The sequence below is a fragment of the Zonotrichia albicollis genome, chromosome 31 (genome assembly GCF_047830755.1).
Source record: "Zonotrichia albicollis isolate bZonAlb1 chromosome 31, bZonAlb1.hap1, whole genome shotgun sequence".
Lineage (NCBI taxonomy): Eukaryota > Metazoa > Chordata > Aves > Passeriformes > Passerellidae > Zonotrichia > Zonotrichia albicollis.
Window position 1 is genome coordinate 3,483,824 of NC_133849.1, and position 19,733 is coordinate 3,503,556.

Sequence of the window (19,733 nt, forward strand, 5' to 3'; positions counted from 1 at the left end):
ATCTGAACAGTCTAAAGGAGAAGGAGACACCTGTGAGAAAGGAGAGGCCTTAGATGGCAAGCAGGTGAAAAATGCAGTTTAGCAACAGCCCAGATCAATGTGGAACACAACCCTTGGCCCCAGCTGGTTCAGCTTCTGAACTCATCAGTTCCACCATTCCCTGCAGAACAAGGCAACACAACTGCCAGGGTTATCCAGGGGAGGAGGCTGTGCAGCACTTGGGACAAAAGCAGTCAGAAAATCTTTCAGAAAGTCCCTTCAGAAACAGGCAAGGCCAGTGAAAAATGGGCAAATGAGGCATTTCTGGAAACAAGAACCTGATCTTCCTGGCATCTGTAGCAATGGAAAAGGGCTGGGAAGAAGAAGCCAAGGGAAATAATTTCTGCTGTGGTTCATCAGCACTTGTTGGAAGCTGGGGAGGAACTTGAAGGAAAAACCAAAGCAAAGCAACAAAAGCACATGGAGGGAGTGAACTGCCAGGCTGTTATTTTGGGAAGATGTGGCTGGGTCAGGCATTTTCCAAACAGGCTACAGACTCCAGATGCCAGGAAAGGCTAATGCAGGGCCCGGGCACGGGATAAGAGCTGAAGCACTCACCTGTCCAAAGAGTTGACAATGTTGGGGTTCTTCTTGTCCTTCAGGAGCAGGATCTCATTCACAGCTCGTTCCCTGTTCTGCCCTCTGAGACTCATTTTCTTTATGGCCACCTGAAGGGACATTGCAGCCTTTAATTGCAGGAGTCTGTGCCAGGAGGCCACAGCACACACGGAGCGAGTCTTTGTGGAGCGACGGAGCCGGGCTGTGCCCAGCTGCCTTGGGATGGGACACCAGAGCTCAGCAAGGGCCATTGCCACAGCCCATTGCTCTGCCAGCTGGGGGCTGCTTACAGGACACATGGCCAGAGACATTGGGCCTTGCAAGCTCTGCAGAAATGGTCCCTCAGCCGTCAGCCTCAAAGCTCTAACAACATTCTCTGCACCTACAGTCTTCTCTAATGGCCTCAACACTATTATTATTATTATTATTATTATTATTATTATTATTATTATTATTATTATTATTATTATTATTACTGTAACACATTTTGCCAGCAGGAGGTAATTCTGGTTCTGTGAAAACAGAGTAAAACAGCCAGGAATCCTTTAGCAATTCTATGGGATTTGGTCATGATTTCAGATCCAACTGCTCTGTTTGGGATTGCACAACAAAGCAAACACACACACCCATTGCTCAGGTGATCCCTGTCACAGGCTGTCACTGACACCAGACCCAAACACAACTGCAGGATTTAGGAGAGAGCTTTGCTCTGGACATCCATCTTCTCATTTCTCTCCGTCTCCCTCTGTGAACAGCTGAAGTAGGACTAATACCCCAAACTGAGCCCAAGCAGGATCTCTCCCTAATTAGGGCTTGAGGTTCCCTCTGAAGATGAAAGGCAGGATGGAAAAACTGCTAAATAATGTTCCTGTCTGAGGCTGGCATGAAGATAAACTGGACCTCAGTCTCCAGCAGCTGATGCATTCACACTTTTAGATATGAAGACCAAGCCAGGCTGTCCTGCTCTGACAGACACCACTGCCCTCCTTGCATTCCTTGGGCACTTGAGAAGGACCAAGTCTGTCCCAGCTGTGCTCTGCAGGCTGACACTGCCTTCAGAGGAGCAGCCTGGGCAGGAAAGCTCTGCAGGCCCCCAGAGCTGCAGCCACAGCTCCCAGCAGAGGGGAAAGCCCTGCAGAGCTGCTGGCCATGCTGGGCGTGTTGGCACTGACCTCTCCTCCAGGGGCCCTGTTGAGTCCTTTAGAAACGGCTCCGAAAGCCCTGGAGACAAAAGAGCAGAGAAGAAAGAAGCAGCACTTTAGGCCCTGGCAGTGAAACCCAGCCCAGACAGGAGATCTCTGCTGCCTGCAGCGTTCACAAACACCTGGGTTCATCGACCCTTCCAACACCAGCACAGCAGCCACCAGCCCTCTGCCATGCAAGGTGTGCAAGAGAATACTGAGACCCAACACGAAGGAATTGGGCTGGAGTAAATCCCAAATGTCCACACTGAATTCTCTTAGTTCAAAACCTGAGGTGAGAAATGGGATCTCAGCACCTCAGGACTGAGGTGCCGAGTCACCGAGACCACCCTTGGGGGGCTCGGGAGTTCTGGAATGTTGCCAGAAGTGTCTGGTGGCTGGATTTTGATCCTACACGGGAGACGACACCTGTATGAGGATAGGAGGGTTTCACCGGGGTGAATGGTGAAGGGATTAGTTAGTTAGAGAGTGAAACACAGGGTTTAGGATTTCTGTACAGGGGGGTTTAGAGAAGTAAGATGGAGGAATTGGGGCGTGTCCTGTCCTTCTTCTTCTTCTTCTTCTCCTCCATCTTCTGTGGTGATGGTGGCACTTTGAGATTGGTTGTTACTAAAAGTGCACTGGGCAATAAGGGTGAAAGGTATTGGGGAAAAATGATAAATATTGTATACGTAACTTTGGGTATAAAGATAGGTGACCGCCCGGAGGGGAGGGGAGTGTGCTCATGGCTGGCTGCTGAGCGGACCTCTGTCGGGCCGAGGGAAAATCTTTTAGATAAACAATTGGTAAACACGGAGACCGAGAGAGGAACTGAAGCCTCTTCTGTTCCTTTGAGGCGCGGGCTGCCCCAGGGCCACCCCGGGCCTTTCCAGGCCATCCAAACAGCCGAAAACCGGACAACTGGCTTCCACTGGGTGAGCTCGAACTCCTACCAAAACCTTTCGGGGGGGGGAGCAGCCTCAAAGCCCTGAAGAGCAGAAGAGCGAAGGGGGCAGCTCCGATCTTAGACGAGTTCCCAGGAGAGCACTGATAACTCCTGAGGAGAGAAGCCTGAAAAAAAAAAAAACAAAAAAAAAAAAACAGCAGTCACTGAGAATTCCATCTCTCAGCTTCTGCTGAAGACAATTCGTAGCAGAACAGCCCGGACCGGAACCAGGAAGGCGCCTCTGGGACCACCTCTCGTGATCTGCTGGACAGAGATTGAGACCTCCGGACTGCCCTGACGATAGATTTGGTAAGAAGGTCCAGAAATAAGAACATGGGGGGCACACTTTCCTAGGAACAACGGGAAATTTTGTCCGCCTTACAAGGCGTGACCCAAGCATATACAGAAGGGATTCCAAAGAAAGAATTAAAACAATTATTGTTATGGGCAAGGCTAAACTACCCACTGGCAGAAACATACCTGCTATTCGAAGTGGGGTTTTGGCAGGAGATAAACAGACATTTATATTTCTTAGCAACAAAAAAGGACGAGACAGCGTTAAAACTGCTCTCTCCAGCAAGGATAATGTTAGAAGGCATATCGATGCAAACGAAGTGCCGGGAGAAGCAGCAGAAAGCTGCAGGGCCCTCAGAAAGAGGGAAGGAGCAAGACTCCGGGAAAAAATTAGCTCTGGCCTTAAGAAGCCAGGAAAAAAAGGCTCTCGAAGAAAGAGAGCAAGAAATATTATTAAAACACCCGGTCTCAAGACCCAGAAACCCCAGGAAACTCCTAAAGCGTCCTGAAACTCCAGAGAGCATGGAGGACTCAGGAGCAGAAGGGGGGGAGCAGGGGGGAGAGAAGGGATCCGGGGGGGGAGCTTTCTTGCGGCGCGGCGGAGCAGGCGGGGAGCGCGGGTGAAGAGATAGCAAGAGACACGTGTTTTCGTGCAGCTTTCCTCAGCTCAGGGCCGGAGGCGGCAGCCATCCCGGGGGCCAGCAGGGATGCAGAAACGCGCGCAGCGGGCGAAACTCGCAAAAACCCGGGGGGGGAGACACATACCAGCGCGGGGGCGTCTGAAACGGGCAGCGAAATAGGGGAATTTGCGCAACCCCAGAAGGCTGCCATGGTGAGACGCAGGAGACGCGCGATTATGACGTCGGACCCGGTGCGCAGATCAGCCTGGATCGCGGAGCGTTCCCGGGTGCCGGGGGGAGGGGGGCTGCACAGACCGGCGAGGGGAGGAGTGAACATGCGTCAGAGGAGGAGGAGACAGAGTCAGGGGCAGACCAAGGGGAGGAGACCTCGGAGGTGGAACAAGGGGGAGAGAGTGGCGTTAGCTCGGGAGAGACAGGGAGCAGCTCGGAGAGCACGCATGCGCAGAGAATAGAGCGCGGGCGGGGGCGGGCCAGACCCCCTGTGACGTCTCGGGCAAGGAGGGGCCATGCTCAGGTGTCCACATCCCAAGGAGCCACACCCTCTCCAGACTTGGTGCCTTTGGTTAAAACCCTCGGAGTCCAAGACTCACCCCTTCAAGGGAGACGTTCTGGTGTTCAAACCCCAATTTCAGCTGAATTAAAAGCCAAGCAAACACGGTCTCAAACGGGGCTGCCAGCATGGCAGCCGGCCGGAAGAGGAGCAGTCGAGCACGCTCCGTCATCCGAGCCAGGGAGGCCGGTGACAGCGCCACCTGGTGGCAGGAAGACAGAAGTGCACGACATGCCGGATCGGGTCGGCGGAGCCACAGCGCCATCTCGTGGCGAGACTGCAACAATGCAGCAATTTTTTCCAACATTATATAAAAAGAAAAGCATTTTAGAGAAAACAATGCCAACACAACAAAGGGATTATCCATCGACTTCAGGGTTTCATGAAGATGATGAAAGCTCAGATGAAGAACAGCTACAAGAAGAAGATGTCATAAGGATCACAGCATCGAAAGGGGTTCCTACATAGATGCTGTCAGCAGCAGAAGCAGCTAAGAGCTTCTTGCATTCAGTTGACACAGCAAAAAAGAAATATCAACAGGATCCTCGAGCTTCCTTTTCAGATTTGGGAGCGAGGCCAAAAACCTCAAGGTGAGAAATGAGACGTGATGAATCACCAGTGACATCCACAATACCATTATTTATGCAAATCCCAGCGGAACCTCAAGAAGAGGAATTTCAAGAGCCGGTGAAGACGATGGATTGGAAGCGAATTAGAAAAGCATTGGCAAAGGAAAAGCATTTATTTCCGGGATCAGGAGATCTGACAATGCCAGTGACATATGATGCCCAAGGGCAGAATCCAAGGTGGGAAAGGATGGGTCATGAGATACTTAAAGATTTAGGGAAGGCGGCTCAAACTTTTGGGCTGAATTCACAATACTTCAAACAGCTACTAAGAGGGACATTCGCTACATATGATCTCACACCATATGATATTCGAAGTATTGTGGCAATGATTCTCACTGACACGCAAAGCCTTGTCTGGGAAAAAAGGTGGAGAAAATATCTTGCTGAATTATGGAACAGATATCAAGGTGGACCAAACGCGAACCTCACAGAAGGACAGTTAGCAGGAGATCCTCCAGATGACAACCCAGGGGAACAAGCAGCGCGGCTCCCACGAAGAGTGTTAAGTGACATCAAGGAAGCAGCGAGAATGGCAATCATGCAAATCACACCAGCAGGAGCTCCAGAAGTCCCGTTCTCTTGCATCAGGCAAGGTCCCACAGAGCCATTCATGTCGTTCATCGATCGACTCATGCAAGCCGTGGATCGACAGGTGACGATAGAAGAAGCGAAGAGGCCTCTCTTGGAAAGCTTAGCTTTCGGCAATGCCAACCCGGATTGTCAACAGGTGATTAGTGCCATGGCAGGACGGCCATCCTTGGCAGAGATGGTGGAGGCATGCAGCAAGGTGGGGACACCTCAGCATGTCACAGCGATTGTGAAGAACGAATTAAGAGAGGAATGGGAGAAACAGTTAAAGGGACATTCAGAAAGGCAAACAGAGGACAAGACACTGGAAAAGATGCTGGAAAAATTACTGCATCAACAGAATGAGAACATCAACAAAGTTCTTGCGACGATGCAGAAAAAGAACAATCCCCCAAGAGGACAGTGCTACAGATGTGGGGAGTTTGGGCACATGAAAAGGAATTGTCCACAAACACATACGCCAGCGCCAGCACAGAAGGCGGAAAGGCCAGTTTGCGCACGGTGCGGAAGAGGAAGACATTCTGCGAAAGAATGTTATTCCCAGACAGACGTGGACGGAAATCCGTTACCGCATCCGGGAAACGCAAAGCGCAGCGCGGGCCGGCGCGCTCAGACACAAGTACTGGCGGTGTCACAAGAGCAGACGGGGCAATCATCAGTGAGCGACAAGCAGACGCCCTCAGCAAAACCCTCAGCCGATTCCACAGTGACCCAGACCTCCTCCCACCAGGGGCACAGTGCGCATTGGCAGCTTCAAAATTAGTATACTTTCTAGATGAAAGTCATGCGGAGATACCAACGGGTATCCACGGGGACTCTTACAAGAAACAAGATTTCTTGATAATTGGACAACATAAGTGCGGTATTCTCGGACTCATTGTCTATCCAACAGTTATCTCAGCGGACAAAAATACAGAGTTGACAGTATTGGCAAGAGCACTTCGTCCACCATTGACTGTACCAGAAAACACTGTGGTTGCGAGAGCCTTCGCATTGCCACCACACGCAGTTGGAGAGGTCATGTCAATCTTCGACGAAGAAGGTTTCCCTATGAAGGAACATGTTGAAGTACATGCAACATGGGTGAAGCACATAGGTCGAGACCGACCCACGCTCACATGCCAGTTGACATGTGGGAACGGAACAATAGCGATCAGAGGTATGCTCGACACAGGGGCGGATGTAACGGTAATATCGTACATCTTTTGGCCACACAGTTGGAGCTTGGTTGCGCCATTGGGTTCTCTCTCAGGCATAGGGGGAGCATCTCTGTGTCTGCAAAAGTGAGAATTCTGTCGTTGTCACGGGACCAGGAGACAAGACAGCGATCATTTGTCCTTTTATTGTCCAAAAGCCGATCACAGTCTGGGGTCAGGACCTTTTGGCACAATGGGGTGCGAAGATCAAAGTGGATTTTTAGTAGGGGTCACTGCAGCACTCGCCACCCTGAAGCTGACATGGAAAACCGATGATCCAGTTTGGGTGGATCAGTGGCCCCTTGAGCGGAAAAAGTTGAGTGCTTTGAGAAACCTGGTCCAAGAACAATTGCAGGTGGGACACATCAAGCCAACAGACAGCCCTTGGAATTCTCCAGTGTTTGTCATCAAGAAAAAACTATCGGGCAAATGGAGATTGTTACACGATCTCAGGAAGATCAACGAAGTCATAGAAGACATGGGACCGCTTCAATTGGGACTTCCATCTGTCTCAATGATTCCCAGAGATTGGCAGCTTGTGGTCATTGACCTCAAAGATTGTTTTTTCAGTATTCCACTCCATCCAGATGACGCTCCGAGATTCGCCTTTTCAGTTCCGAGTATCAACAAGGAAACGCCTCTGCAGCGGTACCATTGGGTCATTCTTCCACAGGGTCTAAAAAACTCTCCGACGATCTGTCAATGGTACGTGGCACGAGCTTTGGCACCAGCACGGAAGAAATTTCCAAAGGTAAAGATCATTCATTACATGGATGATTTACTCATTGCAGCATCAACACAACGGGAGCTGCAAGAAGCTCGTGACTGTGTGATCGCAGAGGTGCAAAAGGCAGGTCTGGAAATCAGCATTTCGAAGATTCAAGAGGTTGCACCTTGGAAATATCTAGGGTGGAAAATTTCAGAGAGAACAATAAAACCTCAAAAAATGGAGATCAGCACCAAGATCAGCAATTTGCACGATTTGCAACAGCTTCTGGGAGAAATCAACTGGATGAGGCCAGTTTTGGGAATCACAAACAGCGACATCCCAGCGTTGCTCGATCTTTTGAGAGGAGACACAGACATTCAGTCTCCCAGGACGCTCACGCAAGAAGCGAAGAAGGAATTGGAGAAAGTTGCAGACGCAATACAGAAAAGGCAGGCACATCGATTTGTTCCAACGTTGCCTTTTCAGTTGGCAGTGCTGGGAAAGAAAACACAGTTCCATGGTTTGTTCTTCCAATGGGACGAGTCGCAAAAGGACTCTTTGATAATCATAGAGTGGATTTTCCTACCACACAGGCCCGCAAAAACAATTCTTACAGATTTGGAGATGGCAGCACAGATCATCATAAAGGCGAGAACAAGGTTGCTGACAATGGCAGGAAGAGAATTCTCAATCATCAGGTTACCCTTGAAACAAGACTATTTCGATTGGGCAATGCAACAATCGAAAGACCTGTTAATCGCATTGTTAGCGTTCCCAGGAACTTGCACAATCCACTTTCCACAATATAGAATACTGCAATCGCAAATATGCTATAAAACAAAACCAAGAATAAGTGAAGAACCTTTGGACGGGATCACAGTGTTCACGGATGGCTCAGGGAAGACACACAAGTCAGTGATCACGTGGAGAGACTCAACGACAGGGGATTGGGAATCTGACGTGAGGATGGTTCAGGGCTCTCCACAAATTGTGGAGTTGGCAGCTGTTGTCCGAGCATTTCAGTTGTTCAAACAACCTCTCAATCTGGTGACAGATTCCGCATATGTTGCGGGTGTGGTCAAGAGATTGGAAGGTTCGCTCTTGAAAGAAGTCAGTAATGGGGTTTTATACTCCTATCTGACGAGCTTGAAAACACTGCTAGAGAGCAGGGAAAGAGAGTATTTTATCACACACATTAGAGCACACACGACACTTCCGGGATTTTTAGCGGAAGGAAATGCTCGAGCGGACAGGTTGACAATGCCCATTTCGCAAACACTTCCGGACATTTTTGAGCAGGCAAGGTTAAGTCATGCGTTCTTTCATCAGAATGCGCAAGCGCTGATGGAGTCCTTTCGTCTCACAAAGAGTCAGGCGAGGGAGATCATTAGTGCTTGTCCAGACTGTCAGTTTGTGCAGCCACCTTCTTCCACCGGAGCCATCAATCCGCGGGGGCTGCAAAGTCTTCAGTTGTGGCAAGCTGATGTCACAAAATATCCATCTTTTGGGAGGCTCAAAAATGTTCATGTTTCTGTGGATACATTCTCAGGTGCAGTCTTTGCTTCAGCACATGCAGGGGAAACAGCAGACCATGCTTGCCGACATTTTCTGCAAGCATTTGCAGCATTAGGTGTGCCTCAGGAGATAAAAACAGATAATGGTCCAACGTATCACCCAAGATGGGGTGTCAGACACACGTTTGGTATTCCACATTCACCCACAGGTCAAGCGATCATTGAAAGAACACATCACACCCTGAAATCCCTTCTGGACAGACAGAGAAGGGGTGAACCAGAGGCAACACCTCACATGAAATTAAACAAGGCACTGTATGTGTTGAATTTCCTAAATAGCTCATCCTCGGAACCTAATCCACCAATCGTGAGACATTTTCTAAACAGCACACAGGCAAAGCTAAGGGAAAACCCTTTAGTTTTGATCAGAAACCCAGAGACAGGACAAATAGAGGGCCCTTTCAAACTAATCACTTGGGGCAAGGGTTTCGCTTGTATCTCCACAGATCGAGGTCTAAAGTGGGTGTCGGCGCGGCACGTGAAGCCATTCCGAAAGCGAGAACGCGAGAACGCTGATCCAAGAAACAAAGAGACGAGTGCTCAGACAGAAGTCGAGACTCAGACCGGAAAGAACGATTCCGAAGAGAAATAAAAAGAAACTAAGGACTTTGGGGACTTTTATATAAGAGTGAAATAATGAGTTTCATGATGCTTATGTGCATCATCCCTTCATTCATTGCAGTAAGCAATGGAGAAGATTTACCTGTTAATCAGCCAAGGCAAAATGTATGGGAGACTTTAGCTCAAGCAGCGAATCTAGATAGTATTTGCCTGACACATTTGAGGCCAGGAAAACCATTTTCCGCATGCATGGTTGGATTGCCAGTGGACGAATGGCCAGTTCCAGGACATTCCGCAGTTAACATTTCGCAGGTCATTAAAGATCCTGTGAAAGAGTGGTGTGCTTGGACACATCTACTTCCTGTGGCTTCTACAGAACCTCAGGAATTGGAGATTTTTGGGTCCATGACAATGGAATTCTGCATGCAGTTTGAAGCTCCGAAGGCCACAAAGGCAAAAACTATCGATTTGACTCCCATTCATGAGTTTTATAAGAATGCATCAGCTTGATGTAAATATACAGAGAAAACTACCGAAGGATCGATCCAAGTCCCAGTGCAATTGCCACGGGGTTTGTTTTTAATTTGCGGGGACAGAATTTGGCACGGCATTCCTGCTAATGCCACGGGAGGTCCATGCAGCATTGGGGAAATTTCAATGCTGTCGCCTGATTTGAACATGCTAAGAGAGAAAAGGCACAGAGGAAAAAGATCAATCGAAAAATATGCGGCAGATTGCAATGACGAAGTATTTTCTTGGGATAAGAAAGCAAGTATTGCTACAGCAATTTTCTCACCTCAAACAGCATCAGGGGTGGCTTTGACTCAGATCGACCGCATGGGTTGCTGGTTGAGCAAACATGCACGATCTGTGTCTGTCGCATTGGATGACATGTTAAAAGACGTTAGTGGTATAAGACAGGCGACTCTTCAAAACAGAGCGGCAATCGATTATCTATTGCTCGCTCATGGACATGGGTGTGAAGAGTTTGAAGGGATGTGCTGCATGAATCTCTCAGATCATTCAAAGTCAATTCATGAAAGTATTAAAAATATAAAAGACAGCATAAATAAGCTTGGCGAGATCACAGGATCATGGATCGATCAGCTGGTAGATTTCTTTGACATCTCTCCCATTTGGAGAGAAGTTTTAAGGGTAGGGTTCTATGTTTTGATAGTTCTCCTAGTCCTCATACTTGTCGTCCCATGTATATTTGTATGTTTAAAACGCGCCATGAATCGGGTAATAAAAGAGGTTTTCTTGGTGCAAACAGAAGGGGGAGATGTGGGATCTCAGCACCTCAGGACTGAGGTGCCGAGTCACCGAGACCACCCTTGGGGGGCTCGGGAGTCCTGGAATGTTGCCAGAAGTGTCTGGTAGCTGGACTTTGATCCTACACGGGAGACGACACCTGTATGAGGATAGGAGGGTTTCACCGGGGTGAATGGTGAAGGGATTAGTTAGTTAGAGAGTGAAACACAGGGTTTAGGATTTCTGTACAGGGGGGTTTAGAGAAGTAAGATGGAGGAATTGGGGCGTGTCCTGTCCTTCTTCTTCTTCTTCTTCTCCTCCATCTTCTGTGGTGATGGTGGCACTTTGAGATTGGTTGTTACTAAAAGTGCACTGGGCAACAAGGGTGAAAGGTATTGGGGAAAAATGATAAATATTGTATACGCAACTTTGGGTATAAAGATAGGTGACCGCCCGGAGGGGAGGGGAGTGTGCTCATGGCTGGCTGCTGAGCGGACCTCTGTTGGGCCGAGGGAAAATCTTTTAGATAAACAATTGGTAAACACGGAGACCGAGAGAGGAACTGAAGCCTCTTCGGTTCCTTTGAGGCGTGGGCTGCCCCAGGGCCACCCCGGGCCTTTCCAGGCCATCCAAACATCCGAAAACCGGACAGGTGTCTAAAGAACTGGAAAAGAATGCATTTCATCCTTTTCCATTTCCTGCCTGAGACCTGCAGGTTCCACAAGGGCCCTGCCATCAGGCAGGTGATGCATTTTCCCCCAGAGTGCATCAACTCTGTGTCTGTTACTGAATGTATGGGGTCTGATACCTGTGCTAGAGTAGAGCACTTATTAGTTCATCTGTGGTTTCTGTTTCTAAACCATTAGGTTGGTAATCCTGGCCAGTGGATATTTTTTGAAGGAAAATATTTGAAAGAAATCTTCTTGAGAACTGTTTTCTGACAGTCACCAGATGGTGAGTTGCTCTTTTAGGCAATCCAGTTCCAGGGACAGAAGATCTTCCAGGTCCTGCTCCTTGCTGCAGGCAGGACACTGCCAGCCTCAGGGGCCTTTGACGGTGCCTTCTGACCACAGTTATCAATTCTGATCAGGACCGAGAGACAGCAGGATGGTAGCCCAGTGCCTGAAGGTGCTTGGAGCTCTCCTGACCCCTCACTTGATCCTGCACCAGCACAACCCCCAGCCCTGCTTGTGCAGAAGCAGCTGCCGTGCACTTACCCTTGGCCAATCTGCTCCACTTCCAGGTATTTCTGGGCAGGCTCCGCCTTGCTCACGGTGTTCCCTGAAATAAAAAACGTGGAAGACGCTCCCTCCCAGAGTGAGAGACCGCCTTGCAGCAGAGCCAGAACCAGCCCCGCTCCCTGGGGCCGTGAGCCCCTTGGTGTCAGCTGGGGAAGGACAATAAATGGCTCGGTGACATTCAGCTGCAGAGCAACCCTGAGTGCAGCCGATGCCCAGACACACACACAGCACCTGCTCGAGCACCCAGGGGCAGAGCAGACGTACTCAGCTGCATCAGGCACCACTCCCCTCTCCCCTCTGGCTGCAGGGCTGTGCTGCTGTCAGAATGTTCAGCCCAGGATCCCACAGCGGAGGGAGCTTCATTGTCCTCTTCCCAAGCAGAGGGAGGTTCTCCACCCTCTTCCCAAAATGCTGCAGCTTCTCCATCCTCTTCCCAAAATGCTGCAGCTTCTCTATCAACTTTCCAAGCCCAGGGATGCTCACTGTCCACTTCCCACTCTCCTCTTCCCAAGACACAGGATGTCCTCCATCCTCATCCCACACTGGGAGATGTCCTCCATCCTCATCCCACTCCATGGGAGCTTGGCCATTCTGGTCCCACACCAGGGCACATCCACCGTCCTTGTCCCACGCCGGGAGATGTCCCCTGTCCTTGTCCCACCCCACGGGAGCCTCGCCGTTGCATTCCCACACCGCGGGATGTTCGCCCTCATCTCCCAGAGCAGCGGGAAGTTCACTGTCATCTCCCGGCACTGAGGGAAGTTCACCATCGGCCCCCAGAGCAGCGGGAAGCTCACTGCTGTCTTCCTCCTCTTTGGCTTCCTCTTTGGAAGCTGAGGGAGCCCCAGGAGGTGCTGGTGCTGCTTTTGTGCCCTGAGGACAGACGGCAGCGTGAGGGACGGGAAGTTCTATCTCAGTTATCGTCTTATTTATCCTCAGCTGCACATCCAGCTGCACTAAGCAGAAATTGGGTTTGGAGCTGTTCCAACTACCAATGGGCTTAAATCAACATTGCCACTTATTGTTGGGAATTTGATATTCCACCATGGCTAAAGCCAGCAAGAAATCCTCTGCCTGCAAAACCAGACCTGCAGCTCTTCAAAAGCTCTTCAGCAGAAAAGGAGAAAACTGATGGGAATTCCTTTGCTGTTGCTGCTGCAGGCACTGACAGGAACTTTCCTTCAGCCTCCCAGGCTGGCACTGGGCTGCCACATGCCGAGCTCACACCTTGCTGCACAATTCCAAATATCAAAGGTTCCTTTCCCACTCACCGAAGGAGGAGCTGCTCGGAATCCAGACATGAGGTGCCCTGCAACAGGAGAGGGAACATGAACCAGATGCTGTTAGGAGAAAAACTGCCAGTGGTGGGAAATGCCACGGAGCAAGACAACCCCGAGAGAGCATTTTGCTTTCACAGCATCCCTCCAGGAGCCACAGTCCCTTCCCACAGCAAGCAAGAGAACAGCACAAAATACTGGGCTGGGTCAGGTCTTGGCTGGAGCAGCAAAGGGAGGGAGTTCCAGGCTCTGCTGGCACAGACTCCCTGCTTGAGGGAACAGAACCCCCCAGGGCTCATTGCAGATGCCGTGCACGCCCCGCTGGCTGCAGACACCCCCTTTTTCAGCTGCAGCTGCTGGCAGGAGCTCTCCCAAAGCAATGGTGTCTTCATGGCAATTTGGTTCCAAAGTCAGCTCAGCTCCAGAGGAAGAACAGAAAGCACACAGCAAGCCCAAAGCCACAGATGCTGCACCGAGGGAAAACCTTGACTTACATGCCAAGTGGGTTAAAAAATACCCCGAATAAGCCACAGAGTACAGAGTGCAAACTGCAGCAGCCACGTGCTGCATCATTTTGGCTGCGCTGCACACGTCTGCAGCCTGTAGCCCTGCAAGCACAGAAGGACACCCGTCAGGGCTGGGCTGGCTGCTGAGAATGCCTCGGGCAGGAGGATCCTCCGGCAGTGAGCCCAGAGCCACTCTGGGCACTGAGGCCTCCGTGTCCCACAGCAACGGGAACACCACGGGGATGTGGCGCTGTTCCTGTGACATCCCAGCAGCAGTTCACGCAGAAACCGCCTGGAAGGTTCTCCTGTGTCACAAAGGAGCACAAAGAACCCTCCCAGGGCACAGCCTACGGCCCAAAGGGTGCAAGAGGAACTCGGAAAATGCAGCAAACAAGGACACCCCACAGCCCAGCCTGAGCACTGAGGAGGAACAAGGACGGCACCGAACCAAAGGAAACGTGACCTTTAGTCACTGATGCTTCTGACTAAAAGCAGCAAGCCATGTTCCATCTGGGATCTTTGTCCTAGTTCTAAATGCAAGCAAGGTTCTCCAGTCTAAACACACAGAAAGCAGGAACTGGAGAGGAGGTGGGATTAGGAAGGAGGAGGAGGAGGAGGGGGAGAGGAAAAGGAGGAGCAGGAAGAGCAGGAGCAGGAGCAGGAGCAGGAGGAACAGGAGGTTCCAGTGTCCCCTGTGGCTGCAGCCGCGGGACCATCGCCCCCAGCTCGTCCTGCAGGTGAGCGGGGAGGGGGAACTGGTCCCAAATCCATCGGGGGGGTCCCTGAGAGGGTTTTCTTATTGGGGTGTGTTTGGAGCTCACAGGTTGTGGATTTGAGCCCCAAATATCATGTGGTGTCCCTAGGAGGTTTTTTTCCTCTGTGTGTGTAGGTTTGGATCTTGCAGGAGCCCAAAGCTGAGCCCCTTGGGGGATCTTTGGGGGCCCACGTAGCCATTTCCCAGTATGGGCAGGGGAGGACATTGGTCCTGGGGACCCCCGGGAGAGCAGAGGAGGGGAACCCCTGGGAGCCCCAGAGTGGGGAGAGCAGAGAGGGGCGATCCCAGAGCTGGGGGCCCCGGCAGACTGGAAAGGGGGGGAGCCTGGAGAGGAGGGACCCCTGGGATCCCTGGGACCTCAAAGCAGAGCATCAGGGGAGAAGGGACCCCATGGACCCCCAAAAGCCCCTGGATCATCCCTAAGCAGGACGCCGGAGAATGGAGAACCCCTGGAGCCATTGGACCCCCATGATCCCAAGGAAAGGAAACTTCTGGAACCCCAAAAGTGGAGAGATGAGCAATAGGGAACTCCTGGGAGAGTTTTTTCGGGCTGAATCTTGATATGTGGAGCTTTTCATGGACACAAGACTCCTGCTGAGTTCCAGAGATGGACCAGGCCAGGAGGAGCCTCTACTCCAAAGCGCTCCCACCTTGGTTTCCCCCAAACCAGGGTTTGTCATTCCCAAGCTGTGGCCAGATGGAGGAGGAGGAAAAGTCCCAGAGATCCCTCACGAGGAGGGGCTGCAAACCCAGCCCAGGGAGGGGTGAGGAGGAAAGAGCCCCCCTGAGCCAGGAAGGCGGCCGGAGATGCAGCCAGAGCTCAGAGCGGGTGGAGAAGCCTCATGGCAGGGAGAAGCCCCACAAATGCTTGGAATGTGGGAAGGGTTTCAGCTCCAGCTCCAGCCTGATGGAACACCTGAACATCCACACTGGGGAGAGGCCCTGGGAGTGTGGGGAATGTGGGAAGAGCTTCAGTGGGACCTCCGACCTCAGCAAGCACCACAAGATCCACACTGGGGAAGGGCCCTTGGAATTCTTGGTGTGTCAGAAGAGCTTCAGGTGGGATTCAGAGATCGTCACTCACCAGCACTTCCACACCAGGGAGAGGCCCTGCGAGTGTCCTGAGTGTGGGAAGAGCTTCATGCGCTGCTCCAGCTCCATCCCCCTTGGGAGGATCCGCGCTGGATGATCCCCAGTGACCCCCGTTGGGAAGAGCCCTGGTGACCCCTGTTCTGGGTGATCTGTGTTGGGTAGGGGGAAGGTGTTGGAGAGATTTCTTTCCCTTCTCCTTGTGCTGCTGATTCGGTTGGTAATAAATTCCCTCCGTGTTCCCAGGTCGGGTCTGTTGTGCCCATGTGGGATTTGCTGCGGGATCTCTCCCGGTCCTTGTCCCCACGCAGGAACCCTCAGTTCCATTTTCTGTCCCTTTGCGGCTGCGGGGGTAGGGACAGAGCGGCTCTGGGGGTGCCTGGCATCAGGCCGGCGTCACCGCTCGCCACGGGCACCCCTGAGATGCCGCGCACCTGGGCACGCATTGCTGGGCTCACCTGAGCTCCCACCTGCCCAGCGCCCCAAGGTTCCCCCTCGCCAAAAAAAACCCCAGCCCGGGGCTGCAGCCTCCCGGAAAGGCCTCAGCCAATGGGACCCCAGGCAGGCGGCATCTTAGCCAATGAGAGCTCGGAGCGTTGGATTGCCTCATCGGTTGCCGGGCAGAGCCCGTGGCCGATCGCTCCCCAAAAGCTGCGGCAGCCAATGAGAGCGCGCGGCGCTGCCGAGCCCGCCCTGCTCCGGACTGGCGCTCCCAGCGCAGCGCGGCTGCTTTGGGGCTGCTGCTCCCTGCCCGGCCCCGGCCATGGGGCGAGGGGCGGCAGCTGGGGCCCTGCTGGTGGCATTGGTGGTGCTGGGAGTCGCCCCGGCTGCGGGCACGGAGCTCTCGGGTGAGCGGGGGGGCGGGAGGCGCTGGGACAGGGGGGGAGAAGGGGGAGAAGGGGAGAACCCGGAATGGAGGGGGAGTAGGAGGGGACCCCCTAAGGGAGAGCGGAAGGGCCTGAGGTGTGGGGGGAGGAGAGGGAGCGGTGGGAGAGGGTGGCAAAGGGGCAAAAGCGGAGGTGGGACACCATATCTGAGCGGGACGGGGCTGGGGATTGGGAAATTTGTGGGAAAATGGGGAAATGGGACCCCAGAAGTGATTTGGGGAGCGGCCGGAGGTGGGAGGGGAGACGATGTGGAAGGGGAAATGGGGGAAGGGTGGCAAAGAGGAAGCGGCAGCGCGGGCAGGAGGGTCCCATGGCGGCCGAGGGGCGCAGGTTGTGCGGAGTGGGGATCCGGGGTGGGTCCGGAGCTCAGGGGATGCTGGGAGAGGGTGGTGGGTTGGCACCCCTGACCTGTGTCCTGCACACTCAGGGGTGTTCCAGAGGATGACAAAGTCCGAGTGTTACTTCATTAACGGCACGGAGAAGGTGAAGTACGTCCAGAGATCCATCTACAACCGGGATCAGTTCATAATGTTCGACAGCGACGTGGGGCACTTTGTGGGGTTCACCCGCTATGGGGAGAAGTTGGCCAAGCGCTGGAACAGCAACGCGGTATTCATGGAGGACAGACGGACTGCGGTTGACTGGTTCTGCCGGTGCTGGTACAAGAATTTTACCCCGTTCATCACGGAGCGCCGAGGTGAGCACGAGGGAGAGTGCGTCCCCTCGGGGCCTGCCCTGCCAGTAACCCTGGAGCCCCTCAAAATCTCCTTGGGCATCGGCCCAGAGCCCTCAGCCCTCCTTGTGCCGACCCCCGGGGTCTCCAGATCCTCCCAGTCCCTCCCGGTGCCCCCCCGCGCGTCCATTTCAGCGACCCGTAAAGTTGACGCTTTGCAACCAATAGGATCGCATCGTGTTCATGACTCATCTGTTGCCAGGCAGACCCGCAGCACGGAGTGCCTCGCGCAGGACTCGCCCTCCCAGTGCCGCGCACTTCATTCCCGGTTCCTCCCAGTGCCAAGATCCCTCCCAGTGCCATTCCAGTCCCTCCAAGACCATGCCCAGTTCCTCCCCAGTCTCTCCCAGTCCATTCCCAGTCTCTTCCCAGTTCATTCACAGGTCACTCTTAGAACTCCACCCTCTCTCCCAGTTCGCCCATTCCTTCCCATCTCTCTGTGTCACCCAACTCCCTCCCAGTCTCTCCCACTCCCTCCGAGCACATTCCCAATCCATCCGAGCCCATCCACAGTCCCTCCCACCACATTCCCCAATCCATTCCCTGTCACTCCGAGTCCATTTCAGTCCATTCCCAGCCCTCCCTTCTCTCTCCCAGTGCCCCCCAGCTGATCCCAGTGTGTCCCCGCTCTCTCTCTCTGCTCTCCCAGTGCCCCCCAGTGTGTCCATCTCGCTGGTTCCCCCCTCGAGCTCCCAGCCCGGCCCCGGCTGCCTGCTCTGCTCCGTGATGGATTTCTACCCTGCTGCCATCCAGGTGAGGTGGTTCCAGGGCCAGCAGGACCTCTCGGAGCACGTGGTGGCCACCGACGTGGTCCCCAACGGGGACTGGACCTACCAGCTGCTGGTGCTGCTGGAAACTCCCCCCCGGCGCGGGCTCAGCTACAGCTGCCAGGTGGAGCACGTCAGCCTGGAGCAGCCCCTGAGGCGGCACTGGGGTACGGGGGAGCCCCTGGGGGCGCTGGCAGAGCCACTGGGCTGTGCTGGGAGGCACTGGGAGGGAGCTGGAGAGAGCCGGGCTGGGACTGGGAGAGGGGCTGGGGGCTGGACAAGGGGTGGGCAGGGGTTTGGGGGATGCTGGGGAGGGTGGGGTGGGGCTGGGGGGGTCCTGGTGGGCACTGGGAGCGACTTTGGGGGTGCTGGGTGTGCCTGGGAGGGAGTTTGGGGGTGCTGGGTGTGCCTGGGAGGGAGTTTGGGGGCGCTGGGTGCAAAGGGTAGGGGGTTTAGAGGATGCTGGATGCGACTGGGTGGGACTGGAATGAGCCTGGAGGGGACACTGGGAGAGGCTCGGGGTGTCGGTGAGAGGTTTTGGGGGGCTGAGCCCTGCGGACCCCCCAGAGATGCCGCCGGACGCCGCCCGCATCAAGATATTGATGGGGATTGGGGGCTTCGTCTTGGGCTTCGTCTTCCTGGCACTGGGGCTCGGCTTCTCCCTGCGCAAGAAGGTCAGGGCGGGTGCCGGGGGTGGCGTCCCCGCCGTGGCGGAGCGTGTGCGCTCTCGCCGGGGCCCCCAGCCCGGTGTCACCCCCTTTTCTGTGCCCACAGAGCTCCTGAGCCGGCGGCGGCCGCAGCCCCTCCCCAGGGGCTCAGGCCCGGCTGGGACCCCCCGCTCCGTCCCCGCTCCGCTGATTCTTGGGGGGTCCCGTGTCCCCCCAGCCCCGCTGGCGCTCTGCCCCCGCCCAGTGCCTGCTCCCAGTGCTCCCAATAAAACTTCCCAGTTGGGCCCGGGGCCGTTTATTGGGGGGACGATGGGGAGGGGTTTGGGGGGGCGATGGGACGGATTTGAGCAAAGGGAGGGGTACAAAGGATGGGAGCTGGGCCCGGGGGGAGGGGTCGCTGCCCGCGGATCCCGCAGTGCCCGGTGCGGGACGAGCTCCGTGCGCTGCTCCATCTCCATCTCCCGTGGGAGGATCCACGCTGGATAATCCCGGGTGACCCCAAGGGTCAGAGCCCCCCGTGTGGGGGTCAGAACCCCCACACCTGGCTGCGGGTTCCACATCTTCCTGGCCCCCCCGTGGACACCTCGATGAAGGCCGGGGGGTCCCCGCTACTTTTCTTGTTTCTGCTCCTCTCCTCATCTCCCCCTCCTCTTCCTCCCACCTCTCCTCTCCCGGTTCAGTCGCTCCTCCCGCTCCTCCTCGTTCCTCCTCCCGCCTCCTTCCCCTCTTCTCTCTCACATCCCCCGCCCCTTCCTCAATGGTTTCTTGAAGGGTCCAGTTCCATCTTCCCTTGGCTACTGCCCTGAGAGCTTTTCCAGCTGACTTCACTACTGCACTCTCAGACTGAGAGTGGGGAATCTTGGTGCTTGGTTTCCTCATTCCAGCTGCCTTTGACAGGGTTTGTTTCTGTCCTCAGCTGATTTTGGCCTCAGCGCTCAGCTCAGCCCTAAGCAGGACCAGCGCAGCTCCATGGTGGGCACTGCTCACTGGATGGCTGTTACCAGGCTTTGCAAGGGTCTTCAGGGGTGAAGAGATAGATGAGGGGCTTAACTTCATGATCAGAAGGCTGGATT

The 19,733-nt window shown here is 53.9% G+C and overlaps 1 protein-coding gene across 1 annotated transcript; it reads left to right on the top strand.

The window, feature by feature from the left end:
* Positions 1–16,309: 16,309 nt before the first annotated feature.
* Positions 16,310–18,614, top strand: LOC141725896 (HLA class II histocompatibility antigen, DR beta 3 chain-like). The gene is made up of 4 exons (XM_074530058.1): positions 16,310–16,453; positions 16,920–17,189; positions 17,875–18,116; positions 18,560–18,614. Exons 1-4 carry the CDS (start codon positions 16,369–16,371, stop codon positions 18,593–18,595), a joined length of 633 nt encoding a protein of 210 aa, XP_074386159.1. The 5' UTR covers positions 16,310–16,368; the 3' UTR covers positions 18,596–18,614.
* Positions 18,615–19,733: the final 1,119 nt, after the last annotated feature.

What these genes read in the sequence shown, in the direction of transcription:
- LOC141725896 (XM_074530058.1), top strand. Translation starts at nt 16,369, where the DNA reads ATGGGGCGAGGGGCGGCAGCTGGGGCCCTGCTGGTGGCATTGGTGGTG. An exon ending in TGCGGGCACGGAGCTCTCGG is followed by an intron (nt 16,454 to 16,919) that starts GTGAGCGGGGGG and finishes CTGCACACTCAG; the next exon opens with GGGTGTTCCAGAGGATGACA. An exon ending in GGCTCAGCTACAGCTGCCAG is followed by an intron (nt 18,117 to 18,559) that starts GTGGAGCACGTC and finishes CGGACCCCCCAG; the next exon opens with AGATGCCGCCGGACGCCGCC.